At 39.6% G+C, this 27394-nt stretch overlaps 1 protein-coding gene across 1 annotated transcript in view; it reads left to right on the plus strand.

The window, feature by feature from the left end:
* The first annotated feature begins 6166 nt into the window (after positions 1 to 6166).
* LPCAT1 (lysophosphatidylcholine acyltransferase 1) overlaps positions 6167 to 27394 on the plus strand; it is a 46836-nt gene continuing 25608 nt past the window's right edge. The window contains exons 1-3 of the mRNA XM_026701017.2: positions 6167 to 6649; positions 18322 to 18464; positions 20628 to 20842. Coding sequence (XP_026556802.1) covers positions 6497 to 6649; positions 18322 to 18464; positions 20628 to 20842 — 511 coding nt within the window. The 5' untranslated portion in view covers positions 6167 to 6496. The remainder of the gene's footprint in view (positions 6650 to 18321; positions 18465 to 20627; positions 20843 to 27394) is intronic.

The raw sequence follows: 27394 nt of genomic DNA on the forward strand, positions 1-27394 counted from the left end.
AGGGAAAAAAGGCCTCCAAAATTATTACCATACCTATTACTAAAATAGCTTTCCAGTATTTTTTAATGGAGTTAGTTTCCTAATTTGGTCTACCATGAAAGGATAATATCAGTCTTAAAAGACTGACAGTAATCCCCTGATACCAAGATAGTTAAGGCAGATCTAGTTTAAGTTTAATTCTAATGTTCCATTCCTGTCAAGGAATTAAATCATGCTTTGCTAACCAATACATGCCTTTTCAAAAGTCAGTTCTGCCCTTCTCTACAACACTTTGTTGTAAAGAGTTTCTCAACTGGAGCACTAGGAATTCCCTGGGAGATGATTTTAAAAAAAAATAGAGACAAAACAAACAATCTTCCAGCCTCCAGTACTGATTTAACCTACAGGAGCATGCTTGGATACCAGGCAGGATTGTGGTTTGCACACAAGCAGGGTAATAAGCAAAGCATGAGGTGAGGATTAAGAAGTGAGTAGCAAGCCAAGCCAAGCAGTGACAAGGGTAGATGTCAAGCCCTCAGAATTGGCTCAGTTGCAACGCAGGCAGCTTCAGGCATTCACTTGGCCCTCTCCCAGCAATTCTTCCTGGAACCTCTGTACCTTGCCAAAGTGTAGAACTTACAATCAAGCAGTAAGACTAAGCAGCAAAGATTGACAGCTGCTGTGCAAGCTAGGCAGGGAGGGGATTTAAGTCTCACAAAACTGGGTTTCCCTTGCAGGAAGCAACTTGAGCATCCAGGTTCATGTTCTGTGACCCTGCCTAGAATCTAGTTATTTACTACTCTGGCTTCTTAATTAGCTAAGACTGTCCTTTCCTTGACTTGGCATTGTATATCTTCCCCCTGACTTTGGATGACTTGACTTGGAATTTACCTATGCCTAGCTAAGTTCTTACCTGCAAATAATTGCTTTTTTTTCTTGCTTTTTCTTTTTTCTTTTTTAGCTTTTAAAATCATTGTATTTTATTTTTTTATACAGGTCTATGACTGTAATAAACATTTCTGACCAGCTAACTCCTGTTGCCTTGGTGCTAGAAACAAATTATCTTCTTAACTCAAGTCCTCTAACACTGTGTGTGCCTAGTGTCCGGCTCCTGAAGGGATATTAAAAAAACCAAAATGGAATGAGGAGGAGAGGAGGGGAAGCAGGTGGTACAGAACATACCTGAGAGATGAGAGAGATGCTACCGGGACCTCATTGCTGGGACATCTCCTTGATGGTGTTACCTGCCTTTCTTAGCTGCAGAGGCCCAAAGGAAAGGGCTCTCTCTAAGGGCAGGCACCGATCTAGGGCTGGTCTGGCCTGGGCACCAGTAGCAACAGGCACATACCTGCCTTTCTGCAGGCACACACCTGCTTTCTAAGGGTGTAGGACTGCCTTTCTATAGACACAATGGCCTGGGGCCGGGGGGAGACTCTGTCTTAAAACAGGCGCAGGAAATCTAGGCCTGGCTTGGCCTGGGCACCAGTGGCAGCAGGCACATACCTGCTTTTCTGCAGGCCCAGGTGGCCCGGGTGGGCACTCTGTCTCAGACCAGGTACAGGAGATCTGGATCGGGCCTGGCCTGGGCAGAAGCAGGAGCCACCCATAAAGCAGTGGGGAGGGGAGGGGGAGAGGGAAGGGAAGGTTCTTTAGTTAATGCAAATATGCAGGACTACACATGAATAGAATTTTTTGTAACTTGTGGCCTATATTTCAGCCTGAACATGTAGGGATTCCCTGAGGCCTGAAAAATACTTTAAGGGCTCATTCAGGCTCCAAAGGCTGAGAAAAGCTGCTCTACAATAAAACCAGTCTAAAACCCCTCAAGATAGTAAATAAAGGTTGTTTCATCTTATCATAAGGATCAGTACCATACAGTTAACCAACTAACAGTCCAAGGACTGCTCTGAAAAATAACAATGATCATTGTCAACATTTATTGTAAAGGGGCACCAACCATAGAGTGATGCCTCCTGAAACAACAAGCTGTAAAAATTGAAGTATGTATTATAAAAGCAGGTTATGAAATATCCTGGCTGACCTCAGCAAGTCCCACTCTGAGAACTTACCCTAGCATTTATATACTTCATTGTCTTTATTGTAGTTGATCAATGAACTGTAATAGAATAGAAACTGTAGTTGAAGTAAGAGCTGTGTTTGTCAGTATAAAAAGACAAGGTAGAATTCAGATACATAAACAAAGTTGCCTCTGCACTTAAACCAAAAACACCCCAACCTTTACTCTAAAACTTTCCTGAGATCTAGCTCTGCAAAACAATTCTGTTCTGTATGGACATTAGCATTCTTGGAATCCTGCAATCCTGATTGGACAAGCGCACAGCAACCGGATTGGTCGAGCGCACGGCACTGATTGGCCATTCTGAATCGACCGCGATTGGCCGAGCCGATCGCGGGCAATTTGAACAGCTGTCATTGGCCGCTGCGCCCGGCACCAGTTCAATATAAGCCGCCGCATACGCAGCCGGCGGCAGATTTTAAAACCTGAATAAAAAGAGCTAAAACCAGTCACTGCCTCGCGTCTTTTGTGATCGTATCGGCCGATACGACAAATTCATTTGAAACAGTTACTACCCGTGTTTCCCTGAAAATAAGACCCAGTCTTATTTTGTTTTGGGCTTGAAAATAAGCACTCGGGCTTATTTGGAGGGAAGGGTTTTTTTTGTTTTGTTTTTTGCTGTGGAAGCAGCCATCGTGTGGGCCAACGGGAGTAGGAGCACAGCTACTACTGACCTCGCCCTGTCCATCCCAATTACTGCTTGCCCGAAGCTGCAATGGGCCAAGCTCTCAGCACATCCCGGCCTTCACTATGGCAGGCAGCAGCAGCTCAGCAGGCTGGTTGAGAACAACGCTGCCAGGAGGGCAAAGAGCCCATTCGAAGCCAGCAGCAGCATGTGTAGCTGTGTGCCACTTTAAGACTTGTGAATTTCAACTCCCAGAACTCCCCAAAGCACCCCCCTCCTGCTGATCATCCTTTCCTTGTGGCAAAGACGCATGGAGGCAGGTGTTAAAAGGTCTCCAAGTGCTGCAGCTTTGGAGCAAACCTACGCTTTTCCTGTGCAGGATTGCAAGGCTGGAGGCTTCGGAGGGAACATTTTTGGGGTGTACGTCTATGCAGGGCTCCCAAGGAAAGGACGATTGACAGGAAACACACACCCCCATTTTCCTGCCGATCGTCCTTTCCTTGAGAAGCCCTGCACAGATGCACATCCCAAAAATGCTCCATCCGAAGCCTTTAGCCTTGCAATCCTGAACAGGAAAGATGGAGGTTTGCTTCACAGCAGAGCTGTGGCAGTATGTTGCACGGTGAGGCCTCCATGGGTAACATTGAGTTGCACATCTTGCTCCAGCAAGGGGGTGCAGGCTGGGGGCTTGGCACCCGGGAAGATGGGGTTTTGGGGTGCAAAGGAGGAAGGGGTGATTTCCCCCTCCCTCCTCCCTCCTGCTGCAGGGCCCCCATGGAGCTCACACAGGGCAGTGCAACTGCTGGCGAAGTGGCCCTGACAGACCATCAACAGGGAAGGTGCACCAGAGATCTGGGCAGAGCTGCCTCATGCCAGGAGTGCAGCCAGGAGGGTGATGAGGCTCAGTGAGGATAGCAGCAGCAGGTCCAGCAGGTCCAGCAGGTGGGCAGAGGTGGGGGGGAGTAAATTCCAACATTCCACCTGGCTTTATTGCAGCAGCAGCCTAACCAAGACCTGAGCTCCTGGCCTGGCAGAGTGCAAACCCTGGTCACTGCCTGCTCCAGAGCCACAGGATGAGCTGCAGAGAGAGGGGCCCTTGGCTGCAAGGTTACCTGGCACCATGGGCAGGGCTGGGGCTGGCAAGAGTGCACTAGAAACACTTCCAGGTGCCCAAAGAGACAGAATGAGAGGCAGCTCTTGGCTCTTGCTGGCTCAGCTGATTCATGGCCATGATTAAGAGGCTAAGACTCCATGAGGTAACTGGGGAAGGGAAGGGCTGCCTCCAGTGCTGGCCACCCCACCCCTTCACTAGGGCTTATTTTGGGAGTAGCGCTTATATTACGCTCATCCAAAAAATCAGGCTAGGGCTCATTTTCAGGGTAAGTTGCATTTTGGGGAAAACATGGTACACACTTGGATGCAGTCTCTAGGCCCATAACCTGCTAGAAATTCTGTTTATATGTAGCAGTAAAGCACATGGTGACTGTACTCCGTTTGATTTGTAGTACTATATATAAACAGAATTTCTAACAGATATGTCCAAATATATTGATATAATTTCAAGAGATCAAGCCTGTAATTAAAACTTTCATTGAATCTAAGAGACAGAATTAATAAAAATAGAATAAAAGTTGTTATGCTCCGTATTTCCCCACAAATAAGACCGGGTCTTATTTTCTTTTGGATCCCAAAAGAAGCACTAGGGTTTATGGGGGGGGGGGTTTCCACGAAGAGCCACTTCTTCTGCTTGCTCGTGGCAGAACAGGAGGCTGCATGGCATGCAAGTGCTGCTGCCATGAAGCAGGGGAGTAAAGCTGCCCCCCACACGCTGCACCGGCTTACCTCAGGGCCCCAGAACCAGGCCACCCACACCTGCCTCACCTTGTGGTGGTGGCTCCAGTAGCCCTGTCCAGCAGTATCCCGCGTGGTCACCGGCCCACATCTTCTGCTTGTTCATGGCACACCAGAGCAGGAAGCCAGTGCCGTGGCCATGAGGCAAGGCAAGGGTGGGTAGAGCTGCCCCATGCACTCCACACTAGCTTACCTCAGGGCCCACAGCCAGGCCATTCACTCCCAGACACCTGCCTTGCCTCGCAGCCGTGGCACCAACATACCGCTCGGCCTCCTGCTCCATTGCGGCCATGAGCAAGCAGAATAAATGGGCCGGCGATCATGTGAGCTCCTGCTGCACATGGGTGCCAATGCTGCTGTCGGAGCATGGATGGCCTGGCTGTGGGGACCTTGAGGTAAGCCAGTGTGGGCACATGGGGCAGCTCTACCACCATCCCTCCTCCCCTTGTGGCTGCAACACTGAACAACCAGGCGGCATGGGCAAGTGACTGGCTGCACAGGCTCTTAAGTAGAGCTTACTTTGGAGGTAGAGCTTATATTAGGCACATGTGTGAACATGCTGTCTTATTTTGGGGATAGGTCTTATTTTCAGGAAAACAGGGTATCATTTTCTTATTTCAAGGAACAATACTCTTTGATGTATCTTATCTAAGGTAGAAAAAAACAACAGTACAGAAGTCTTACATTAGTATTTTCATTTTGATAGGAAGCAAGCCTGAAGTTGTATTTTATATAAAGGCAGAGACTAGCAGCCGGTGGACTAGTTCCCATATGGAAATAACTTTCTGTCCACAATTTAGCAGCAACAATGTTTTATTATATAAAACAGAATTGTTTCGCTACATACACTTTTGAAATCAATTAATACCACTACTAAACATCATGCATTAATAGTTTTTGCTCACTATTGCTGACAATCAGCCAATGTCTTGTTCCTTTTCTATACTTGTCTCCAATTCATTTAGAAAACTGAGTTGAGCAATACCACTTATCCCCACTACCATTCATAATGTAATACAATTATATATTTTGTAAAATATGTTTTACTTAAGACGTATTTGTGGTAAGGTTAGCAATGTTCCTGCACGTTTATTTGGAAGAACATTCAGTATAATGCCATCCCCGGGGATAATTCAAGGTATTTTAGACCTAAATAAGTATTGCTGGCTCTAACCAATCATTATAGAATGTATGCTTGTTCTATCAATCTGAATTATTATCCTCATTCCATCTGATTCTAATGTAAATGAAAATCCAGCTTTCTTCTCTAGGAGAAATCTTATGTACGAATACGTCAATGTACGTGCCTTGTTTTTGAAAATGATTATTAATGACTTTTTTTAAAAAAAAATAAGGGAATAATTAGAAGGTCCCCTAACCAAGTTTGCTTAAAGCTCTGCTTGGAACAGATTGGACGCAGGTGTCCAGAGGATGGTAAGAGGATTGTCAAAAAAATAAATAAACCACTTCCTTCTAAATGAAGACAGCGCGGGTTGCCGGCCAGCTCTTGCTCCGGACGGAGTCTTTGCTTCTATTTTTCCCGCCCCTTGTCCTAAAACCGCCAAGCGACTGTCGCGCTTTCCTTCCCCATCACTGCGCCTATTGCGCATGCACTTCCTTGAGGGCGGGGCTGAAGCCAAAGCCTGCTAGCGGCGTCTGACAGAGCCGCGCATCCTCTTTCACTCCCTGCCGGTTCAGGGAGAGCCCGCGGTAGGTCGCTGAGCAGATCTCTTCTTCCTCTTCCACCGCCGCAACCGCTAACTACGTTGTCGACGGCAGCCCCGGTTGGCCTAATTTATTCGCCGCGACCCCGAATTTTATTATTTTCCTTCCTCAGAAATACGTTTTTCTCCCCTTTACCCCTCCTTTTTTTTTTTGGTAAAGCCACTGCGCCCATTTTCTTTCTTCGCTCTCTCGCCCCTCGATTTTTCTCTCCTCCTCCTCCTCCTCTTTCGCATCGCACAATGCGGCTGAGAGGCCGGGGATGCTGCACCCGGGGCACAGGCAACGGCGATGGAGAGGAGGAAGGCAGCGGAGAAGGACGCGGGCCGCCCCCTCCACCAATGCAGAGTCCCTTCGTGCACCGGTTGCACTTCAGCGCCCTCCAGAAAGCAAAGGTGGGTGTGTATTGGAGGGGGTTACGCGTGTGTGCGGGTACACACATGCACGCGTGGAAGCAGGCCGGCGGGAGGGGAAAAAAAGCAAAAGGAAAGCCGCCGCAAATACGTAATGGTGCCTCCAAACCCCCGCCCCCTTCCCCGGGTCTCCGAAGAAGTGTGCGTATGCCCCCGCGAAGCAGCAGTTGCTTGCTCGTGTCTGCGCCTGAGACATCCACAAAACCTCTCGGGGCTGTATTAGAGAGGTAAGCGTGCAGAAAGTGCAATGTCGTGCTGAGATAGCTCTGCCTCTTAGAAAGAAACGGCCCCCTCGTTGTTAGCCTGGTAAGCATCAACGCAGGCGTTACAATCCTTCCTTCTAGCTGCAGCTATGCACTGGGGCTGCTGCATCTAAGTGTCCCTTGAGGTTAGTGTAGGGGAGGAAGGGCAGCAGCTGAATGTGGAAGAGACGGGTATTAGTTGCTTGATTAGCCTAACAAAGGAAGCTGCAGGCCACAGTAGATGGAGCCCAATTATTAAAATAAGCAGGGTAACTTCCGAAGGTGTTCTAACAAACCAACCAACCAACCAACCCCAAAGCTAAACAGTATTTGTTGTTGCTGTTTTGGGCTCCCTTTTTCAGTGTGCTCCTTTTTCATAAAACTTTCTTTTCCCCAATCCATCATAGTTATTGTTAGGTTTTTGTGGCACTTCAGAATCCTGACACAAAGCAGGAGAGGCGAATCCTTGCAAACTACCTCTTTGAACACCCATACTTATTACCACTATTTGCAGTAAAAGGCAAAATTAGTCAAGGAGTTTAAGCTCTTGAATGTTGGGATCCATAAAATTGTTGCTGCTTCAGACTGCTGTTTTAATCATAGTTAACAGGTAGAAACAACATTAAGGGAAAATAATTAGAACTGCCAAAAATTCACATTCACTGGGATTATTCATCTGTCTCCAGTGTTCCAATTTATTTATTTTTATTTATTTATTTTGTCAAGCAATTATAAGGTAACAGGTATAAGTATAAGCATTGTTATGAATACATGAAATGGATACATATAAGAAAAAGAAAGAAAAAATAGGACAGGGATGGTAGGCACATTGGTGTGCTTATTCATGCCCCCTACAGACCTCTTAGGAAAGAGGTGAGGTCAATAGTAGACAGTTTAAGGTTAAAGTTTTTGGGGTTTGGGGAAGAAACCACAGAGTCAGGTAGAGTATTCCAGACATTGACCACTGTTGCTGAAGTCGTATTTCCTGCAATCAAGTTTGGCGCGGTTAATCTTGAGTTTGTATCTATTGTGTGCTCTTGTGTTATGGTTGAAGCTGAAGTATTCATTGACAGGTAGGACATTGCAATATATAATTTTATGTACTATACTTAGATTTATTTACTATTACATTTTAAAGTTAGAGGCTCCCGGAGCACTGTATTCATTACAGTTCCTACACCCATGTGATTTTAACTCACAAAATAAGCAGACTTAACTTCTTGATACATATTTTTGGTCCTAGCAGGCATAAGACCAAAAATATCAGACTCAAATATACCAATTGGCTGTGGTTGTATTTTTGAGAAACAAATGCAGTACATGTATTCTAATTGGCTCTAGGAAAACCAATCTCAGATATAGAATACTGACAGAGATCCTTCTTGGTATGTACTCAAAACAGCCCCATCTTTTCATGCATACCTACTCATGTGCTGCAGAAGTCCAAAGAAGAGTGACTTTGAACAGAAGCTGTCTTGATATGTAGGATTTGCTGTTTTGTTACAGGGAGAAAGAATTGAATTCTGCTTTAAGGTCATTGCCCTACCATCTTTACAAAGAACTTGCCCTATTTGAGAGAATGAGAGAAGTATCTTTCACTTACTAATTTTTATGTTTTAAAATCCACATGAGAGTAAATACAATTTTAATCTCCATATCTGTGGAGCCCAAAATGAGAAAGTCGGGCTTCCTATATTCACCAGAGAAAGGTGGTGGGAAAGTTACTGTGGCAACTGAATACAATTGAGGTTTGCTGAAATCCAAGCTTAGTCAAATCCAGTGGTTAACCAAGATTACATGGAAGTACAGCACTGATTTTCAGCACAGCTAAACTATACATATGCTTAAACTCTTAAAGAATTAAAAAGTTTAGTTGCAAAGAAACCTTAGCTTAAATGTCCTAATATCTGAATTATTTTATAGGCCATTTTAATGCCATTTTATTTTTATCAGTTTACCTTCAGCCACATTGTAATTCCAAGGATATGAACATGAAGTAAGATAGATAGATATATATACTTCACATTTGATTGAGGACCTTGCATCAGAACTTTTTTGGAGTTTTTAATATAGCTGAAAATTAATTGATTTTGGAAATGGTGGATTAAACAAATTGTGATCTAATGTTAGTTCTTCTGTGACATTCTTTGAGCAGTAACAATACAGGAAGTTCAGAGTATGTACAGAAAACCCAAGAGCAGTTACAATATTTCATGTAGATATCATCACCATAGAATTCTGCTGTTGCTTAAGTTGGCCCATTTGCCTTTTTTATAGTAATGGCACTGATATGCTGGCAATGTTCTGGGTGCAAGAGTATGATGTTGACGGCATTTTGTCCATACAAATATGTATTTGCTCTGGAAATCACAGAAGTAATTTGTATTGATACCTGGTGCTATGTCCCAAATAGAAACTAGTAATGGCCACATTGTAAAAAGGCTATGCAAAACTTGTAAATTGATATAGTACTACGCTACTTTTGTTTAACTCACTTCTATATTTTGGCTTCCCTTGCAATAGATATATCTTTGAACATTGGAAATTGACACAGGCATCTTCCACAAACATCCATCCATCCATACATACATACATACATACATACATACATATATTTCTGTTTTGAGTAGACATACTTGTCAGTTTGAGGGACAGAGGTACTCATTCATTTTTCTTAATATGAAGAAATGTGGCTAGCTTTGCTGTCAGTTTGCTTAAATATTCATTAAGATAGCTAAAATAGTTCTTGATTTCTTGGAATCTTTGCTCTGTGATTTATAAAATTGAATTATTAAAAGAATGAAATAGAAATAGAAATATGTGTTTATTATGTCCTCCTTTCTAGTTCCAGAATTATGCATGAAATTAAAATGAGTCCATCCAGACCTGTCTAATCCCAATCATCAATGATAATTAGTCAATGATCCACCTTTCTTTGCCAGCAGCTTTCCCCATTTGTGCTTAGGCATAGAGAAAGTGAAACATCAGACTGTCAACATTAAAAAATGAAAAGTGTACATCAAGTCAGTATAGTGGAATGCTTGGGAATATAATATAGGGAACAGGTTGAGCACTATCTAAAAATTAGCAGTAAATAGTTTTGTTCCTGACCTATTCACTGAATGTTAATTGTATTCCCTATATTAATTGACAAATCCAATGTGTTCCTTAAACTAAGCTATGTTTTGATGCTACCAGTGTTAGTTAGCAAACCAGGAAAAGGTTTAAATTAATTTGCCTCCTCCCCTTTCATATCCAGCTAGCATTAAACAAGGATTTATAGTTATGTTGAACCCAAGATACAGTGATTTAAATTTTTGCTTCATCATGTCTTAATGAATAAACGATTAGTTGGCTTTACAAATCAATCAAAGCTGTTTTGTGTCAAAGCTGTTTTAAATCAGATCCAAAACAAATAACATTATGTACAGGGTTTTTTTGCCCCCTGTTCCTTTTGCAGCTGAAAACTTTGAGAGTTGGGGGATTGTTTGGGGGCTATAGAGACTCTCATCTTCTGATCTTTGCATAAGAAATATTCAGTAAAATAGTGGATATAGAATATAGGCAAGAATATTAGGTATATTTGTTACCTTGAATTATTAAGTTACCATATAATAAAGGTGGGTTAAAAATTATAATTTGCATGGAAAAACCCTAAAATTCTACACATTTCATAAAGATTAACAACCCTAGGTAGAATTTTTCTAATTGGTTTTTGTAGCTGATTTTATTTCTTTTTCCTTGAACCCAGGAAACAAATCATCTAATGGGGGACTAGCTGCAAAACTGCTTGCCTTGCATCTATATTGCATCTTTTCTGCTTCCTCACCCAGCTGTTTTCATATAATAAAACTTAATATAAATGAGAGATAGAATATAAGATGAGGGGAGGTAGATACTGCTTTTTAGGGAGAAGAAAAGGCAAAGACATGGGGAATATAGGTATGAGTAATTTTCAGATTGTGTGGCTTATTCGCTAATTTAGATATAGAGCTGGTATTTATGGAATGAAAATATTTCACGTGATTCAAATTTAACTTCTACTCCATATATTTTTACTCATTTTTTAAAAAAATGTCTTTATTGAATCACATTGCTTCATAGTCATTCTATCATCAAGATCTAAATAGCATATTTCTCATCTGTGGTTTGTAACAGATGAGTCTTCATCAGACAAGAGAAGTACTTAATATAACCTTGAAATTGCACAAATTAGATTTCCTTAAATTCCATTACTTTCATTGGAAAATTACCATTTTTATAGTGGACTATAGAAGGAATAGATCAGACATCCAACCCTTGCTTATCGAGTGGAGCAGTTTTAAGTTTCTGGGTGTTACCATAAAAGAGGACCTAACCTGGGGCACTCACATTGCAGCACTGATCAAAAGGGCCCAGCAGAGATTATACTACCTGAAACTTCTCAGGAAACAACAACTGAATGAAAAACTGCTGGTGACCTACTGCTGCACCATAGAGAGTATTTTAACTTACTGCACCTGTGTATGATTTGCCAATTGCACAGTGGCAGATAGGTCAGCACTCCAGAGGGTTAGCCTCACTGCCCAGAGGATCATTGGTTGCTCTCTCCCCTCTTTGGAAGAGCTTTATAGCTCCCACTGCCTTAAGAAAATTCAAAACATTCTTAAAGATCCCTCTCATCCTGGGCCACCTTTTTTTTGAACTATTACCATCTGGCACACAGTACAAGAGAATAAAAACAAGGACAAATAGGCTGAAAAACAGCTTCTATCCCAGGGCAGTAACTCTATTGAATTCTACTGTATAGTGCAATATTAATGCAATATCAAGTTTTCAATTCAATTGTATAGCATGTGAAGGATGTGTTTGTGTTTTATTTTTATAGTTATAATGTACACTGAAGATGGGATTTAATTTTGTTGTACGAGGTGCAATGACAATAAACTAAACTAAAACTAAACATATTTATACTGAATTAAATCCTTATATTTAACAAATTAGTAAAGTTGTTTAGTGAAACACCAAGAATAAAATGGGGGCAGAGATAAATTTGTATGGTGAAAAGCATAACACCTGGCATTTATTAAGATTCTTGAGCAAAATTCTGGCTTGAATAAGATACATCTTACAATCTTAAACAACTATAAACATATTCAGGAAAACTGAAAACAATTAATTATGCTGTTCCCGAATATGTAGTGTCACATGTTAAATTAAAATACATTGAATAACATAGTTATTCCAAAATAAAAATAAAAAAGGCAATGACAAATCACTTCCATATTTTTGTGGAGATAATTAAATGCATATGTCTATGAAGTCAGTTCATTTTGACCTGAAGACAAGTTTATTATTATTTTCTCATCAACTTATTTTAGGTATGGTTTCCTTATATGTATTCTTTTTAAAAATGCAGTAAAATATTAATATTTTTGTTTGCTTTATGCTGAGGCTTATTCAGCTTTCTGTTTCAATTGTAATGATGTCTTTCTTTTTCCAGTACATCAATAATTTGTGAGGAAGTATTTTGGCATGTTCAACTAACTGCTATTTCTTTTGCCTGGAAATCCACCTGTCCCCTCAAAAGCTATCCAATCAGTCTTGGTACAATTTGCATACAATAATTCTATTTGCAAGATAGTCCATCTGTAATGTTCTACCATATAATTTATTTTCTTTGTTATGTGAGCTAGGGACTTTTTTTTTCTTTCATTCATATGTGTGAATTCTTGGAGACTATGTGGATATGTCCTTGCAGCTTTCCTCACAAGGTTTTTCTGTAGTGGTTTGCCATTCCCTCCTTGCTAGGGCTGTGAGAAAGTGACTGACCCAAGCTCACGTAGCTGGCTTTGTGTGCAAAGCAGGACTAGAACTCACAGTTTCCCGGTTCTAGCCTGATGCCCTAATCACTACACCAAACTAGATCTCTCTAGGGACTTAGTTACCATCAAAGATAATCCAAAATTTGACTTGTTTCTATTACACTTTAAAAATACCTGTTTATTAGGTAACACCAGTCCTGATATCACTGAAAATCTAATAGATTTATGAATAAACTTTCAATTTGAATTCAAGGTTTTGAATTGTGAACTCAAGGTTAAAGTGTAGGTAGTGGTCTGTTTACTAAACAGTGAATAAAAATTATTCTTAACAGCTACTACTTAGCATCTGCTAGTGTCTTACCATTCCAGAATAGCATAGCAATTATGATATCTAAGAACAGCTCTGCTGATGTGAAAAGAATGAATTTTTCCTCAACCAATATGGCAAAAAGCCCATAAACAGTATCTGTGTTATTAGAATCCAGATTAAATGTGAGAATTTTATATTCATGTCATGGCAAAAGAGTTTTTCTTCCTTTTTTCTATGTTGAAAGCTGCCAGCCATAGGCTCTGGTGTTTGACTGTGGAAGAATCCCTGTTGTTATCGATCTGCTATTTGAAAAAAAAAATGGCTGAGCTCTTTGCCAATGAATAAGAATCATAGGGTGCAACAATGAAATCTACAACTTTTCTGGCATCCCTTGATTTTAATCAAAACACATGCATGCCATCCCCAAATCCCTTTGAACTCTTCTAATTCAAGGGCTGGCTTTATAAGAAAGGATAAAATTGTTATCTAGAGAAAACAATACAGTATAATGGCAACTATCTTTTGAGTTATGGATCTCTGTGAACCTTATGACCAGGGCAATATAGATAATAGATGATGTCAAAGCTGAAAGATACCTATTATTATCTCATCTGCCTTTTTCATGAATTTTCTCCCTCTACCCTCACTCATTTTTTCAGTCTTGAAATTAAACATTCAGTTCTAATTTTAACTTTCTATAAAAAGGTAGTAGGACACAAAACCTTCAGGACAGCATATCATTTCTCAGCTATGCTTGTGATCTCATGGTTTCTCATTGTTTGCAATGCTTGAGCTTTGCAGAATCTATTGAAACACAAACTTCTTACGCACTAACAATTATATCAACAGACTGTATTATTCCATTCTGACAGACATGGTTTAAACATATTTTCAGATTGGTTCTTTTTCCCTCCTATATTCTCATTTTCAGTATGATAACTTCTAGCTAATGATCACACATACAATTACAGTACTTTTTGGTAGCTTTAGTTAATAAAAGTATAACAAACAAATATTCAGTCAGATTTTTTCAGTATCTTCAGTGTTGTCTGGTAGTTTTAGCTAATAGTTACATGCTAAGATCACAACGTTAACTATTTGTTGTTTTAAGTTACTTTGGATTAGCAACAAATGATATTAATCTCTAGAAATCCATCTACAATAGTAAGGTGAAATGGTTATCAAATTTTCTGTGAATTGTGAATTTCTATGAATTTCAATTCTGTGAATTGTGAATTTCTGCTTGAAATATAAGATGATTCATGATAATGCTCTTCAAACTGAATTGATAAAAATCAAATTGCATATGCCTCTTAAACTGAAAATCTGGGATACAGTATATTTGGTATTTATATATTTATTCAAACAAGGTATATGGTTTCCATCTCACAACAGTCACTTGAGGGGGACACCTAGCATAGAAATTAAAGCTCAATAAAAGTTTCCCACAATAATTGGCAACTGAGGAATAAGTCACTACAATAACTTGCATTTCACGGGTCTCATTGATCTCCCAACCCTGCATGCTTTAAGGCTTTAGGAGAACATTGCAGAACATCAGAAAAAGGAAACAGATCATCTATACAACGTCTTGCAAAAAAAAAAATGAATACCCACACAACTTTATCAAAAAAAGTGCCTGACTCAACCCAATATAGCACAACCTACGCAAGCTGTGAAAGCATAACACTGCCACAAAAACATTTCAGAAACCATCATTAGAATTATCTGGCCTCACCAGGCATACAAACAAACTAAAGTCCTCTGAAACATCCTAAGTAGACCAAAAGACCCAGCAGTCCCATCAGAAAAAAAATAATCATCTTTCTACAGCATACAGTGAAAGGACTGTAACAGCCATTATGTAGGACAAACAGCCAGAAAATTAGCAGAACGCATCCATGAACACCAGCTATCAATCAGCAGACATGATGAAAAAACTATAATTGCACAACACATGGACAGACTTTGAATATCCTAGACTAAGCAAGTCCAAAAATACTAGAGAATTCCTGGAAACCTGGCACTCAGACAAACTAGCCATCAGCAGACACATAGAGATAAACAACATCTACATACCATTTAAAAGAGACAATCAAAAAGCCAAAAAGAAAAAAAGAGCAAATTCTTCACCCACAATTAACACTCAGGTGAGCAAAGATTAACCCCCCCCCCAAGATTAACATTATACTAACAATCAAGAAATAAATAATACCCCAGTGAAAGAACCATTGACTCAGACAAAAAAGCTAACAGTAAAAAAGACCTTTATCAAGGAACCACCTAAACCACATCCACTAACACTGACAGGGCAACACTAGTATATAAAATGAGGGCAAATGATGATCTTACCGAGTTTGGTAATGAAACATCTGCAAGAAAACAACCAAACTCAGAGAGCAACAAGAACCCTACACCTTTATGAAAAGCCAGATTCTGGGGAAAGGGGAGATAAGTGTTTCAAAGGGCAGATTCTGCAACAGCAAAAGCCAACTTCTTAGGCCCCACCACATAATATTCTATGACCATGATGGCGAACCTATGGCACACGTGCTGGAAGTGGCATGCAGAGCCACTTCTGCCAGCACACGAGAGGTCACCTGGAAGAGCCCCACTGCGCATGTGCCCCCTCACCAGCCAGCTGATTTCCAGGTATCTGCCGCGCAAGCGCGGGGGAGACACATGCGTGGGAGACATGGGCACATGTGCAGAGACATGCAGCATGCGGGAAGGGTTGTGTGTGCATGCACAGAGGTGTGCGGTATGGGGGTGTGCAAGGGGGCAAAGAGAGTCACACGCACATTGCATCATGGGTGCAGGCACACGAGCACGTGCACACAAGCACACTTTTGGCATACAGTGTGCAAAAGGTTAGCCATCACTGTGCTATGATATGTGAATTCAGACAGTTCTCTTTCACTAGTATCTAATAGCATAGGTGGAAACAGTGTATATATGCATGGATGTGCATAGTATATCCATATAAAATGTGGATATATTTTGAAGAATCACCATATTAAGTTAGTATGTGGGGAATCTCTTTGAATATTAAGTATAAAAATGCCCTGCCAGCCATTTTTTCATCCAACAGAAAATTTTTATGATTAATAACTAAAAGGAGAAATAAAGAAGAAAGTGTTGGTCATGGAAGAATTAAAAGAGGAAGGGTGAATGAAATTCTTAGGAGTAAAATTTTGTTTATTAATCAGAAAGCTACACCTTTTTGTTTGAGCTAATACTGTCAGATTCAAGCAAATTTTCTTTTCATGGGGATTTGAAAATAGTCTTTGATATTCTTGTCTTCTAGTTCCAGCTTTGAGTAGAATCTTTTTGAGCAATCCAGAAGGCTTTGATTTGGCTCAAAAATAATTATATAATAGCATTAGATGCTAATATTTAGGTAGAATATGAGTAGTTTTAAAGGTAGCTCTCCATACAATATATATCAGATAGATATCATTGGTGCCTCAGAATGAAAAATACTTGAATGAAAGATATTTTAATATAATTGTATTTTCTGATTTTCTGTCTGCCACTCAGACTTACTTCAAAATGTTACATTATCATTTGTAATGAAAACCTAATCTTATATATCTGTTTATCTGCATGGTGAAAATGATTAGAATATTTTCTGCAATATAAAAAAATCAATTAGAGTATTCATATTTAAACTAATATCTGCCTTTAGAACTTATTTATTTTACTTGTGATAAATTACATATTTCACACATCCTTTGTTGTTGTCATCATTTGTATGTTCTTCTATTTTAACAAACTGTTGTTGTTTTTTTAGTTTCCAAGCATAAAAAGTAAAATAGGTTCTTATCTAACAGACTCATTTATCCTGTTCATTAAAGTAACATGATTCTTAATCCTAATCCATTTTGGAAAGTATAACCTGCCTTAATTATCACTATCTCATTAATTTTTTTGTTCAAACAATATGTAAGCAAAGTGTATGGTTAGCACATTATATATAAAATCAAATGATTTTTAAGTGAATGAATAAATGAAATGGTAGAAGTTGAATTATAATAAATTCTATATTGTTAACAGTATTTCTGATAGTTGGTAAGATATCTTGAACATAAAATCTGTATAGTTGGACATCCCTAATATGAGTATATATATATATTCACATAATTGTTCAATTATCAATTATTGTAATGGTATTTTCTACTAAAACCAATTCCTTTCCAAAAATATCAAATAAATAAATAAATAAAAATATAATAAATTACAGCTTTGATGGCAAAAAACGCTTTCTTTACATTAAAATGAAGAGAAATTTGTGGCAAATTAGATCAAAATTGCATTTGATACTGATAGAAGACATTGAAATAAATGAAATATGTGAGCTATTAAGTAATACTCATTGTGGTTCTTCTGAGTTTCTTGGTAGAAGATCAGAATAAAAAAATGAAGCAAAGAATTGGACAGTTGAGATGATGTATACATCCCTTTGCTATGAGTTCACTTGCAAAGCAGGACACAGGTTCTGATACATTGGAACTAATTTACAGAAATTTTGAGAACAGGGTGAAAGTTTATGGTTTCCCATGGTTCAGTTCTTATAAAAACAATATGTTTCACTTAATATTCAGCTGCAGTATTATAGCCATGAGACTTTTCCAAATTTGACATGTCAGGAGTTAAAGATGTGTTTAAGCCTCCCCGCCCCCTTTTGAAACCTGGAAGAGGAGGGTTTAGGACCAAATGGGTGTTCTTTCATAAAATTAGTGTGAAATGTGCCACTGCTGATACAAGATTTCAACATAGCAGTTTAGGAGTGCTTTACCATTGCCAAAATAGACAATTCATGGATGATGTGGTTTGGGCCTAGATAAAACAATTATAGTTATCTGTGCTATGAAAGCTATATGGTATATGCAAAGCTGTTGCATATCTTTGTTAATTTCTGCAACCAATTTTACTTTAAAGTACTATGCAAAATTTAGATTTTAAACAAATATAGAAAATATCTAACTATTCCAACTCAGTGTTTAATTATAAATGCAATTCCATGCTAATTAAATTATAAGAATATGAAAGATTTTCATTCAACAATCACTGGGGATTTGTCTAGAATTGTAAATAATTTTTTGCCCATTTTAGTCACTTTAACATTTTCCCACCTGTACAAAATGAAGCTTTAGAACCACAAATTAAAGCAGCAGAAATTAATTCATTATCAGAGAGAGAAAAAGGTTTGTTAATTGTTTTATGTGCTCATCAATCAATATTGTTTGGCTTGTGTCCAAATCAAATCCTTTGAAATGAATCCTTTTAATTTTGCAGATAGTCTTCATGACCTTGACTCTGTTCCCCATCCGGCTGTTTTTTGCTGCGTTTATGATGTTGCTGGCTTGGCCTTTTGCCTTCATTGCCTCAATAGGATCTGCTGAAAAACACCTAGAAAAGCCTCTATCGTGGTGGCGAAAGTAAGTTGTTAATGTCCATTATACTTGCCAGTATCCCTTGCCATATCTCAACTGGTATGGTATAAGATACCAATGAGCAAAGTGGGGCCCATTCAGCTTCCCAGGACCCCACTTATTCACCCTCGCAGTAGCTCGGCCCCAGAATATGGCAATTATTATTTCCCGTGATGTTATTTCAGTGGAACTAGCATTAGGGTCAGGATGGGAGAGGTTTATTTCCCAAAGCATGAAGTTATGTAGCCCGCATGATACATGAGAAACTGAATTGTGGTCTCCAGCCTCCAAATATTTTTATGATGATGCTAAAATGAATTTGCTGCAGAGAAAGTACACTTCCATAATAAGGCATTATAATTTGCATGCATGCACGTGTGTGTGTGTGTGTGTGTGTGTGTGTGTGTGTGTGTAAACAATATGGTAAGAATTCAATTCACAGAATGTTCTTGGGTGCCCACTCTTCTTTCTTAACTTGTCTCAGATAATTGCTTAAAGACATAATGCTGGAATAACTGTACTATGCTGTGCTCTAAAATACTGCTTCTGGAGTAATAAGTTCACATAAAATGCAAAAGTTTTCATTGTTCAATATCGGTGTTTCTCAGATTGTGTGCTAAAGATTTTCCCCCTTCCAAATGGTGATTTTCAATACATAAATCAGGCAGCAGAGTTTGCTTACAGTGAATAGCTTCATCCTACAATGCTACTTATTTTTTAGTGTAGAATCTTCCTCACTTACTTAAATTGCATTGGTATGTATTACTTTTCTTTTTAAACTTGAAGATGAGTTGCTGAAAATGTTGATAAGCTTCTGAGAGCTTCTGTTTCTGGAAGTATTTCTGTGTGTGCTCTGCTATGCAATGTTAATACCAGGATTAACATAGGGTACATCTGATTGGATCAAAATCTAAGAGTTGCTGAGCAATTTAGCCTCTCCTCATTCATACTTTTCACATTTAGTCATACGAGAAATAATGTAGAAAATAACCTTCTGTTGGCCGAGTGTTTCATCACATTATCTTAAAAACAAAAAGAGGTTCAAATGCCTAGTTCTGACATATGCACATTGAAATATATTTTAAAGTAGAGATGCCCACTCCTTCACCTTTAGAGAATGCTTTGTGGCCAAGCACCTTATGCATAAAAATGTAACTTCTCTTTTTTCTTTAATGAAAGTTTTGCTTTGAGAGGGAAGGAATTCAACAATATTGTTGTTTCAGCTGACAAATTAAGAAAGAGGTTCCATAGTAATATAATTTATATCGTAGAATGGATACATTTTGCCTGTTTTGATTGAACATCCATGATGGATACTGACTGGGAGAGGCTCAAATGCATTCACTTCTTATTTAATGGCCTTCATAAAACTGATCTAATTGTGAAACTTGGTTTTTTTATTTTCCTGACTCTTCCAGTCATTTTGTTCAGATGCGGAGGAGACTTGATTATGTTTTCTAGAAATGTACATAAGGAGGTGGTAACATGAATAGTAAAATCAGAGGAAAGCAGGATTGATTTAGCAGTTATTTATGGCAGTCTGGATAACTTAAGACTGCCTGTAGTCCTAAAAACTTTAGAACTATTCCTCTTCTGGAATAATCATTTCTAAAAAGCAGTAAACTATCCCCAAATCAGCACATTCTGAGAGAAAATATGAGGACAGTGGAACTTTTTGCTACAAGGCCACCAAATTTGAACACAGGTAATAAGATTTTAACTTAATTTTCATTGAATTTAAATCAGTTGTTTTGTCATAACTCCACCCATTTCTGTGACCTGACCTTTATTTTTTTCAGCTGGATACCTTGGCATGCTACTTAAATGCCAAGCATGGTTGTTGGTCCCCAAATTTACATACCATCAATTTACCTTAAGTGGTAGTAATTTTTATTTTATCGTGATCTACTGTAACCATCTGCCTTTGGAAATATATATAATAAAATCAGTCAGAGGAATCACTGGGCACATAGGTCACCTTTTACTGTTTAAGTATTTTTTAATTATCTGACATAACTGCATGATGCTTTAAAATTAAAAACATTATCAAGAAACAAGACCTTTATGTTTTTTAATATATTTAAAAAATTTGGTCAACTAGGAAGGCTTAGCATGTTATTTTAAAATAACAAGGTTGCTTTTGCATCTGTTGTATCCACTTGTTTTCAGAATTGTTGATATCTTGCTGAAGGCAATTATGAGGACAATGTGGCTTGCTGGTGGATTTCATTGGATAAATGTGAAGGGCAGACAGGCATTGCCCACTGAAGCAGCAATTCTGACCCTGGCTCCACATTCGTCGTATTTTGATGCAATACCAGTGACAATGACTATGGCTTCCATTGTTATGAAAGCTGAAAGCAAAGATATTCCTGTGTGGGGAAGTAAGTAGAAATACTATCTTCCAAGTAATATTCAGATGATTGATTGCATTTAGTTTTGGAAAAAACTTCTAAATATAATACCAACAAATTGATTACCTGTTGAATGTAAAGAACAGAATTTTAAAGAAAATCTTTGGGCCCTCCTGCAAAATGCTTCATATTTTTAATACGTTGCTATATGAGTCATTCTCACAGGGTCATATTTGGATTTTGAGAATCTATCAACTAGCCTCTTAGTTGCCAGCTTCAAAATGTTGGGATATGTATTATTAATCAAGCAAAGACTGTGTTATCAAATCACTTCAAGGACCACGATTCTACTCAAGTAGATTTAGAATGCCATAGGGCTGAAAAAACTACTGAAAAATATGGTTCAATTATACAGCATGTGTTGAAGTTACTTATAATATTTTATGGATTACCATTGATTCCAAGATCTCTTTGTAACTACAGTTAAGTGACAAAGCAAATACACCCCATGTAAACTACTTTTCCTATTTCTATTTCCTATTTGGATACAGCATTTTGTCATTTCAAACAGTATATAAAAATAAAGGTGATAAAACTGAATAGAAAAGTTCTGAAAAATGACTTTGCAATCATTTGTTCAACAAAAATTAATATGTATATGGTATATGCCATGTCCTTCTATACAAAAAGTTCTAATATCTTATATATTCCTTTTGGCAGAAACAACATCATGTTAGGCATCACTGTCTATCAATCTTTGACATCAGCTGGGGAAATTTTCCCACTCTTCCATGAAGAACTTTTGTCTGAGGGGTTTCTTACAAAGCTTGTTTCAAATCACTTTCACATCCCTTCATATCAATGAAATTTAGATCTGGGTTTTGACTTGGCCTTTTCATTACCTTCCATTTCCTTTTATTTGTTTGCAACCATCTTTTGATGATTCATCTCTTGATGAATTTACTGGAATGCTTCAGGTCATTGCAATCTTGCAAGATACATTTTCGGTTGTGCTTCAGCCTTCTGACAGATTGTTTCATATTATTTTCAAGCATCCTCTAATACTATGAAGAATTCATACTAGATCCTGTGTTAAGTGAGTTGCTCAGCCCCTGATGCAGCAAAGCAGCCTGAAACCATAACATTGCCACCAGTATGCATTATAGTTGGTGTTAGGTTCTTCTAGTGAAATGCTGTCTTTAGTTTTCTACAAACAAGTCTTTAATATTATGGACAAATAACTCTTATGTTTGTCTTATTTATTCAGTTCATTTTATTCTAAAAGTTTGTCTAGGCGTTCATGTGTAAACATTTGTCTTGTTCTGGTGTTCCTTCTGGGCAGCAAATGTTTCCATTTGGCACAGCTCCCATGTAAGATCTAATGTATGAAGCTTCTTTCTTATGGTACACTCACGTACTTAGATATCAGCAGTAGCAAGACTAGTATGGAAAGTCACATAATAAAATTTGAGTTAGCAACCTCATTCAGCACCTTGTATATTCCTTTTCCCAGGCTGAGCAGGTTGGCAATTGTTTAAAATGTTCTCCACTTCTAGATGTAAAGAACAGTAGAATAACTGATGTTGAATTGTTTGGCAACCTCTTTTAAATTCCTTTTCAGACATATAGGCATCTATCATCTCTTCAGACCTCAGAGGGCTCTTTAGAGCTAGGTACTGTGATACCACATACTTCAAAACAGAGCAAATTAAACTAAATATCTGAGGTTTTAATTATAAAGATTCCTACTAGATCCTGTGTGATGATTTTCTAATCATTTGCGCCTGATCTTGTGCACCTGATTGTAATCTTAAATATTTGAGGTAATAAATACAGTTGTGTGCTTACTCTTTTCACATGTGAAATTTGAGTTATGTTAACATACACAATGTGTTACAAAATGTAAGTAGTGCATAAGTTACATCCCCTTTATCAATAGTGTTCAAATATCTCTACATTGATAAAGTCAAAACATTTCAATTCTTATTTTTTCACGGGATTGTATATTATTGCACCAGTTCTTGATGAAACTGTAATACTTTAAACTGCAAATGGTGCCATGCTTAATACTAAGGCTAGGAAAAATAGTCCTCTCTAGACAACTTCAATTTATACCTACCGTGTTTCTCCAACAATACGGCCTCCACCAATAGGAAGACCCAGCATGTTTTCTAGGCTTAAAATCAAATTAAGCACCTCCACCCAAATTAAGGTCCATATTAAAAATGCGAAATGGGGGAGAAATGGTGGGGGGGCTTGCCGTTAAGAAGTACTTTGTTGCATGCCTGGCTGTGGTGCTGCCTGCATAGGTGGGGCACTTCATATCGGGAGACCTTCCGCCGCCGTTGCTTTCCCTTCTCCCTTGCTGCCGTGGCGTTAGAGCAATGCCGCGGCATTTGGCGCAGCCACGTGCGGCCAGTCAGGGCTCCTCCCTGCAACCAGAGCCCTGAGGAGACACTTGGCTCCTGTCGCCGCCTTCCCTTTGCCTTCGAAGGTAAAGCAAATTATTTTGAAAACGACACCCTACTACAACAAAGCCTCCCCTGCCCGAGAGGGCAGCCCAACCCCACATGGGGAGGCGAATCTCCCGGGGCTGCAGTGCAGGATCGGCCCACCTTGGGAGAAGCGCCCAGCCGCCATCCCTGCCTGGCGCCGGGCAGGGTGTGAAGAGCTCCGCCTGGGGCTCCCAGTGCAGCTGACAGGCGGGCCCTCCTTCCCGGCGGCAGAGCTCTCACCAAGGCAGCGAGCGCCTCCCCACAGGGCATTCGGCTCATCCCGCCAGGGCTGCGCCGGAGCCGTGCAGGCTGGGCAGAGCTGGGAAAGTGAGCTGTGGGTGTTTCCCGGCTCTGCCCAGCCCACATGGCTCTGGCGCGGCCCTGGCGGGATGAGTGGAGGGCCCAGCGGGGAGGTGCTCGCTGCCTTGATGAGAGCTCTGCCGCCGGGAAGGAGGGCCTGCCTATCAGCTGCGCTGGGTGCCCCAGGCGGAGCTCTTCGCACTCTGCCCAGCGCCAGGCAGGGATAGCGGCTGGGCGCTTCTCCCAAGGTGGGCTGATCCTGCGCTGCGGCCCCGGGAGAGTCGCCTCGCCATGTGGGGTTGGGCTGCCCTCTTGGGCAGGGGAGACTTTGTTGTAGTAGGGTGTCGTTTTTAAAATAATTCGCTTTATCTTCAAAGGCAAAGGGAAGGCGGCGACACGAGCACCTGAAGCCAAGTGTCTCCTCAGGGCTCCGGTTGCAGGTAAGAGCCCTGACTGGCCGCACGTGGCTGCGCCAAATGCCGCGGTGTTGTTCTAACGCCGCAGCAGCAAGGGAGAAGGGAAAGCAACGGTGGCCAAAGGTCTCCCGAACATCCAAGCTGTCGCTGCCCGCCCACCCGAGGATGCAAGGGGCGGGAATTAAGTCACCCCCGAAAGCACAGCCTAGCCGTTTTTTGGGGGTCAAAAAAATAAGGCCGAGCCTTATTATGTGAGAAACACTGTATATACTTCGTTTTTATGGCTTTCCTAGAGTGCAGTTGGCTTCATGAGATGGTAAACATCTCTACTGACTGAAGGTTATAGTGCTTCAGCAAGCATTAGGAGTTCATGCAGGGAATTCCATAATTATTTCAGTTTTTATCTTAGCTTGCCTACTATATAGCACAGTGGTGGAATTCAAATATTTTTACCACCGGTTCAGTGGGCATGGCTTGGTGGGCACGCTTTGCGCATCTGCATGTGTGTGCCAAACACGCACTTTGCGCAGGCGCAGAGGCGTTTGCACAGGCACAGAGGTTTTCCAACTCACCTCCTGCAAGCCTGTACTCTCCCGGTCACTTCAGCAGCTGCCACGCAGCACTCTGCTGTGCATTGCAAAGCTGCACTTCAAATTCAGAGGTGAGTATGGGAGACCGGGCAGGTGGGTGTGCTCAACAGCAGCATGGCAGAGAGAACCGGTTCGGTCTCCGCTGCTCATCACCACTACTGGTTCAGCAGAACCGGGCCAAACCAGTAGAATACCACCACTAATATGGCAATTAGATGGGAGAAAATATATCTCATAAAGGAGCATCTGTTGATTCAGACCAAAGGTTTGTTTTAGATAAAGTTGAAAACATATGGTTGCAGAGAGATCTTGGAACCAGTGGTAATCCATAATTATCATCCATACCTTCTACAATAACCACATATAATAGATGATCCATATTTTTTGCATGAATTATTTCTATCTAGGCTTTCAGCATAGCTTTTTTTTGCAGAAGTTCCCTTGCCTTACCTTAAACCACAAATAGGAAAAAGCTTTTAATTGGCATCAGAATGTTCTTGCCCTTCCTGGACAAAAATTGTTTGACAGCGTTTGGCTTACTATCTTTTCCAATGAGCCACATGGAATCCAGGTTACCTATAAGAGATTTTCCAGTTAGTAGTATATTAGTTAAAAGGTATTTTGTTGAATGTGTGTATGTTTTCTGTTTGTTTCTTGATCAATGTTTGTCTTAGATTGTGAATTCAGATAATTACTTTGGTTAATGACAGTTGTTGGCGTTTTTAAGTGATTCCATAAACAGAGGAGTCAACTACACTTCTTAATTTAAAATTGCTATGTAATTTTCTTTCAGGTAGCTTGCTTGCAACATTTGTAGTTACAACTGGAATCAAATTATCAGAAAGGCAATTGTTACACATTGCTCATGGTGAACTCTGAAAATTGTTAAGATAGCTGCCCCCAAAAGCTTGCTGAATATTGCTGAGGTCTATTTTCTATTTCCGCAATAGGCAAATTACTTATTTGCCTATTGTGGAAATGGAAAATACATTTTTATTGTTGTTTTTTTCTTCTCAAAATTAGGCTCCTGCCTACGCCTCTGTAAACATAAAGGATAATTTAAAAAGCATTCTTAAGATACGAATGGAATTTCATTTCTTAATAATACCTTAACTGACTCCAAAAGCTTTAACATGTTTAACTAAATTGAGGAAAGTTATTGGCAACACATTGATATTCATGTGTTGGCATGGGTGAGGAATATCTGGAAGAGGAGGAGACTGATACAAAAATAAATGTTTTGGGGGGATTTTTTGCTAGCATTTTTGGAATACATTTAACAATAGAAATTCTGCCTTGGACTCAGTTCTTTAGCCAAACTGTAGCAATAGTAATGCTACAAGCAATCAGTTGGAAAAGGTATCTGCTGAGCAAGTAGCTCTGGATTACTTACCTGAGAGAAGCAGATAAGGAAAGTCAATTTGCATCCTAAACAAAGATGATAGGAAGTTTGAAATGTGATGAGATGTAGCCCAGTCCTATTTTTAAGCTGACATTTCTGTTTTGAAAAATAACCTACAATATTATCAACCCGCCAAGACTCTTGCATTTCCTTATCTCTGTATTCTAAAGATGACATCTAAGAAGTTGTTCAATTCTATTCTTGTAAACAACATTTTAAGGTGAGCTTCAGGTGAAAGACCTTCCTTATTCTAGTTTACAGGTGGCAACCATCCTTCCTTATTCTTCTAGCTCATAGGTGTCAAACTTGCCATGTCATGTAATGTATCGTGATGGTTTTTCCCCTCGTGGAGCTGGGGTGGGAGTGGCCTGCACATGACATCTGGCCTGCAGGCCGCCAGTTTGACACCCCTGCTCCTTTTTCACCCCACCCCTTTTTCAGAAAATCTATTGCCTGCTTTCCTACCCTTCTCTTGAAAGCACAGGAAACTTTCCTAGACAACTTTTTTTCTTTTGCTTCACAAGTAACACAATACCATGCAGATCCATGATGTTATAAATAAGTACAGTAAAATAGTCTAGCAAATGAGTCATAGTGTATAGTATGTAAATTTGAGAATATATTTCATAGGCAATAGGGAGGATGAGGAGAGGAAAAGAAGCTGTCTGTACATAAGTAAAACCTGACTTATTTGATTCCTGATAATTCTGTGGATACAGGTAGTTATTTAGCAACTACAATTGGGACTGGCAACTCAGTCACTAAATGAAAAATCATGTGACCGTGATTAAGCTTATGATTTTACTATGATTTTCCTTTCCTTTACAATATTAGAAGGATATGGCCCAAAACAAATGGATGAGCCTAAATAGCAGGGAAGGTTTCTGTAACCCGACTCATAAGGAAGTTGAGTAAAAGGGCAAATCTTACAGGTTTTTTTCCTCCAACCTTGGGAATGCTCATCCCAGTGCTTGGATGATTAGGAAGAATTAATAATTTTCTTTGTCATTAATTGGAGAAAAAGAGATTACCAGCGAATAAGCAGATACACAATAGGGAATACATCAAAAAGAATGCAGTTAGTATGACCTGTTTGCCTAGGACTCTGGCAGCTCTAAGCTGGAGCTACTTAATAACTCCAATGTAAGTCATAAACATAAATGTGATATAACAGCAGTCACAAACCAAAATAACATAATTTTAAAATTGCATGGCATTGCATTTATACATTTTTCCTTAGGCTGCTATGCTTTGGTTTTTTAGTTAGGTTTTCATCTCATCTAGAACAAGTAATTGTCTCAAGTGTTTGAAGCTTCAAATTGTACTTATTTCAGTAAGGTAATTTCAAAAAGAAAGAAAGACAAAATGGGTATGTAAAA

The sequence above is a fragment of the Pseudonaja textilis genome, chromosome 3 (genome assembly GCF_049901715.1).
Source record: "Pseudonaja textilis isolate UNSWEBS1 chromosome 3, rPseTex1.2, whole genome shotgun sequence".
Taxonomy (NCBI): Eukaryota; Metazoa; Chordata; class Lepidosauria; order Squamata; family Elapidae; genus Pseudonaja; species Pseudonaja textilis.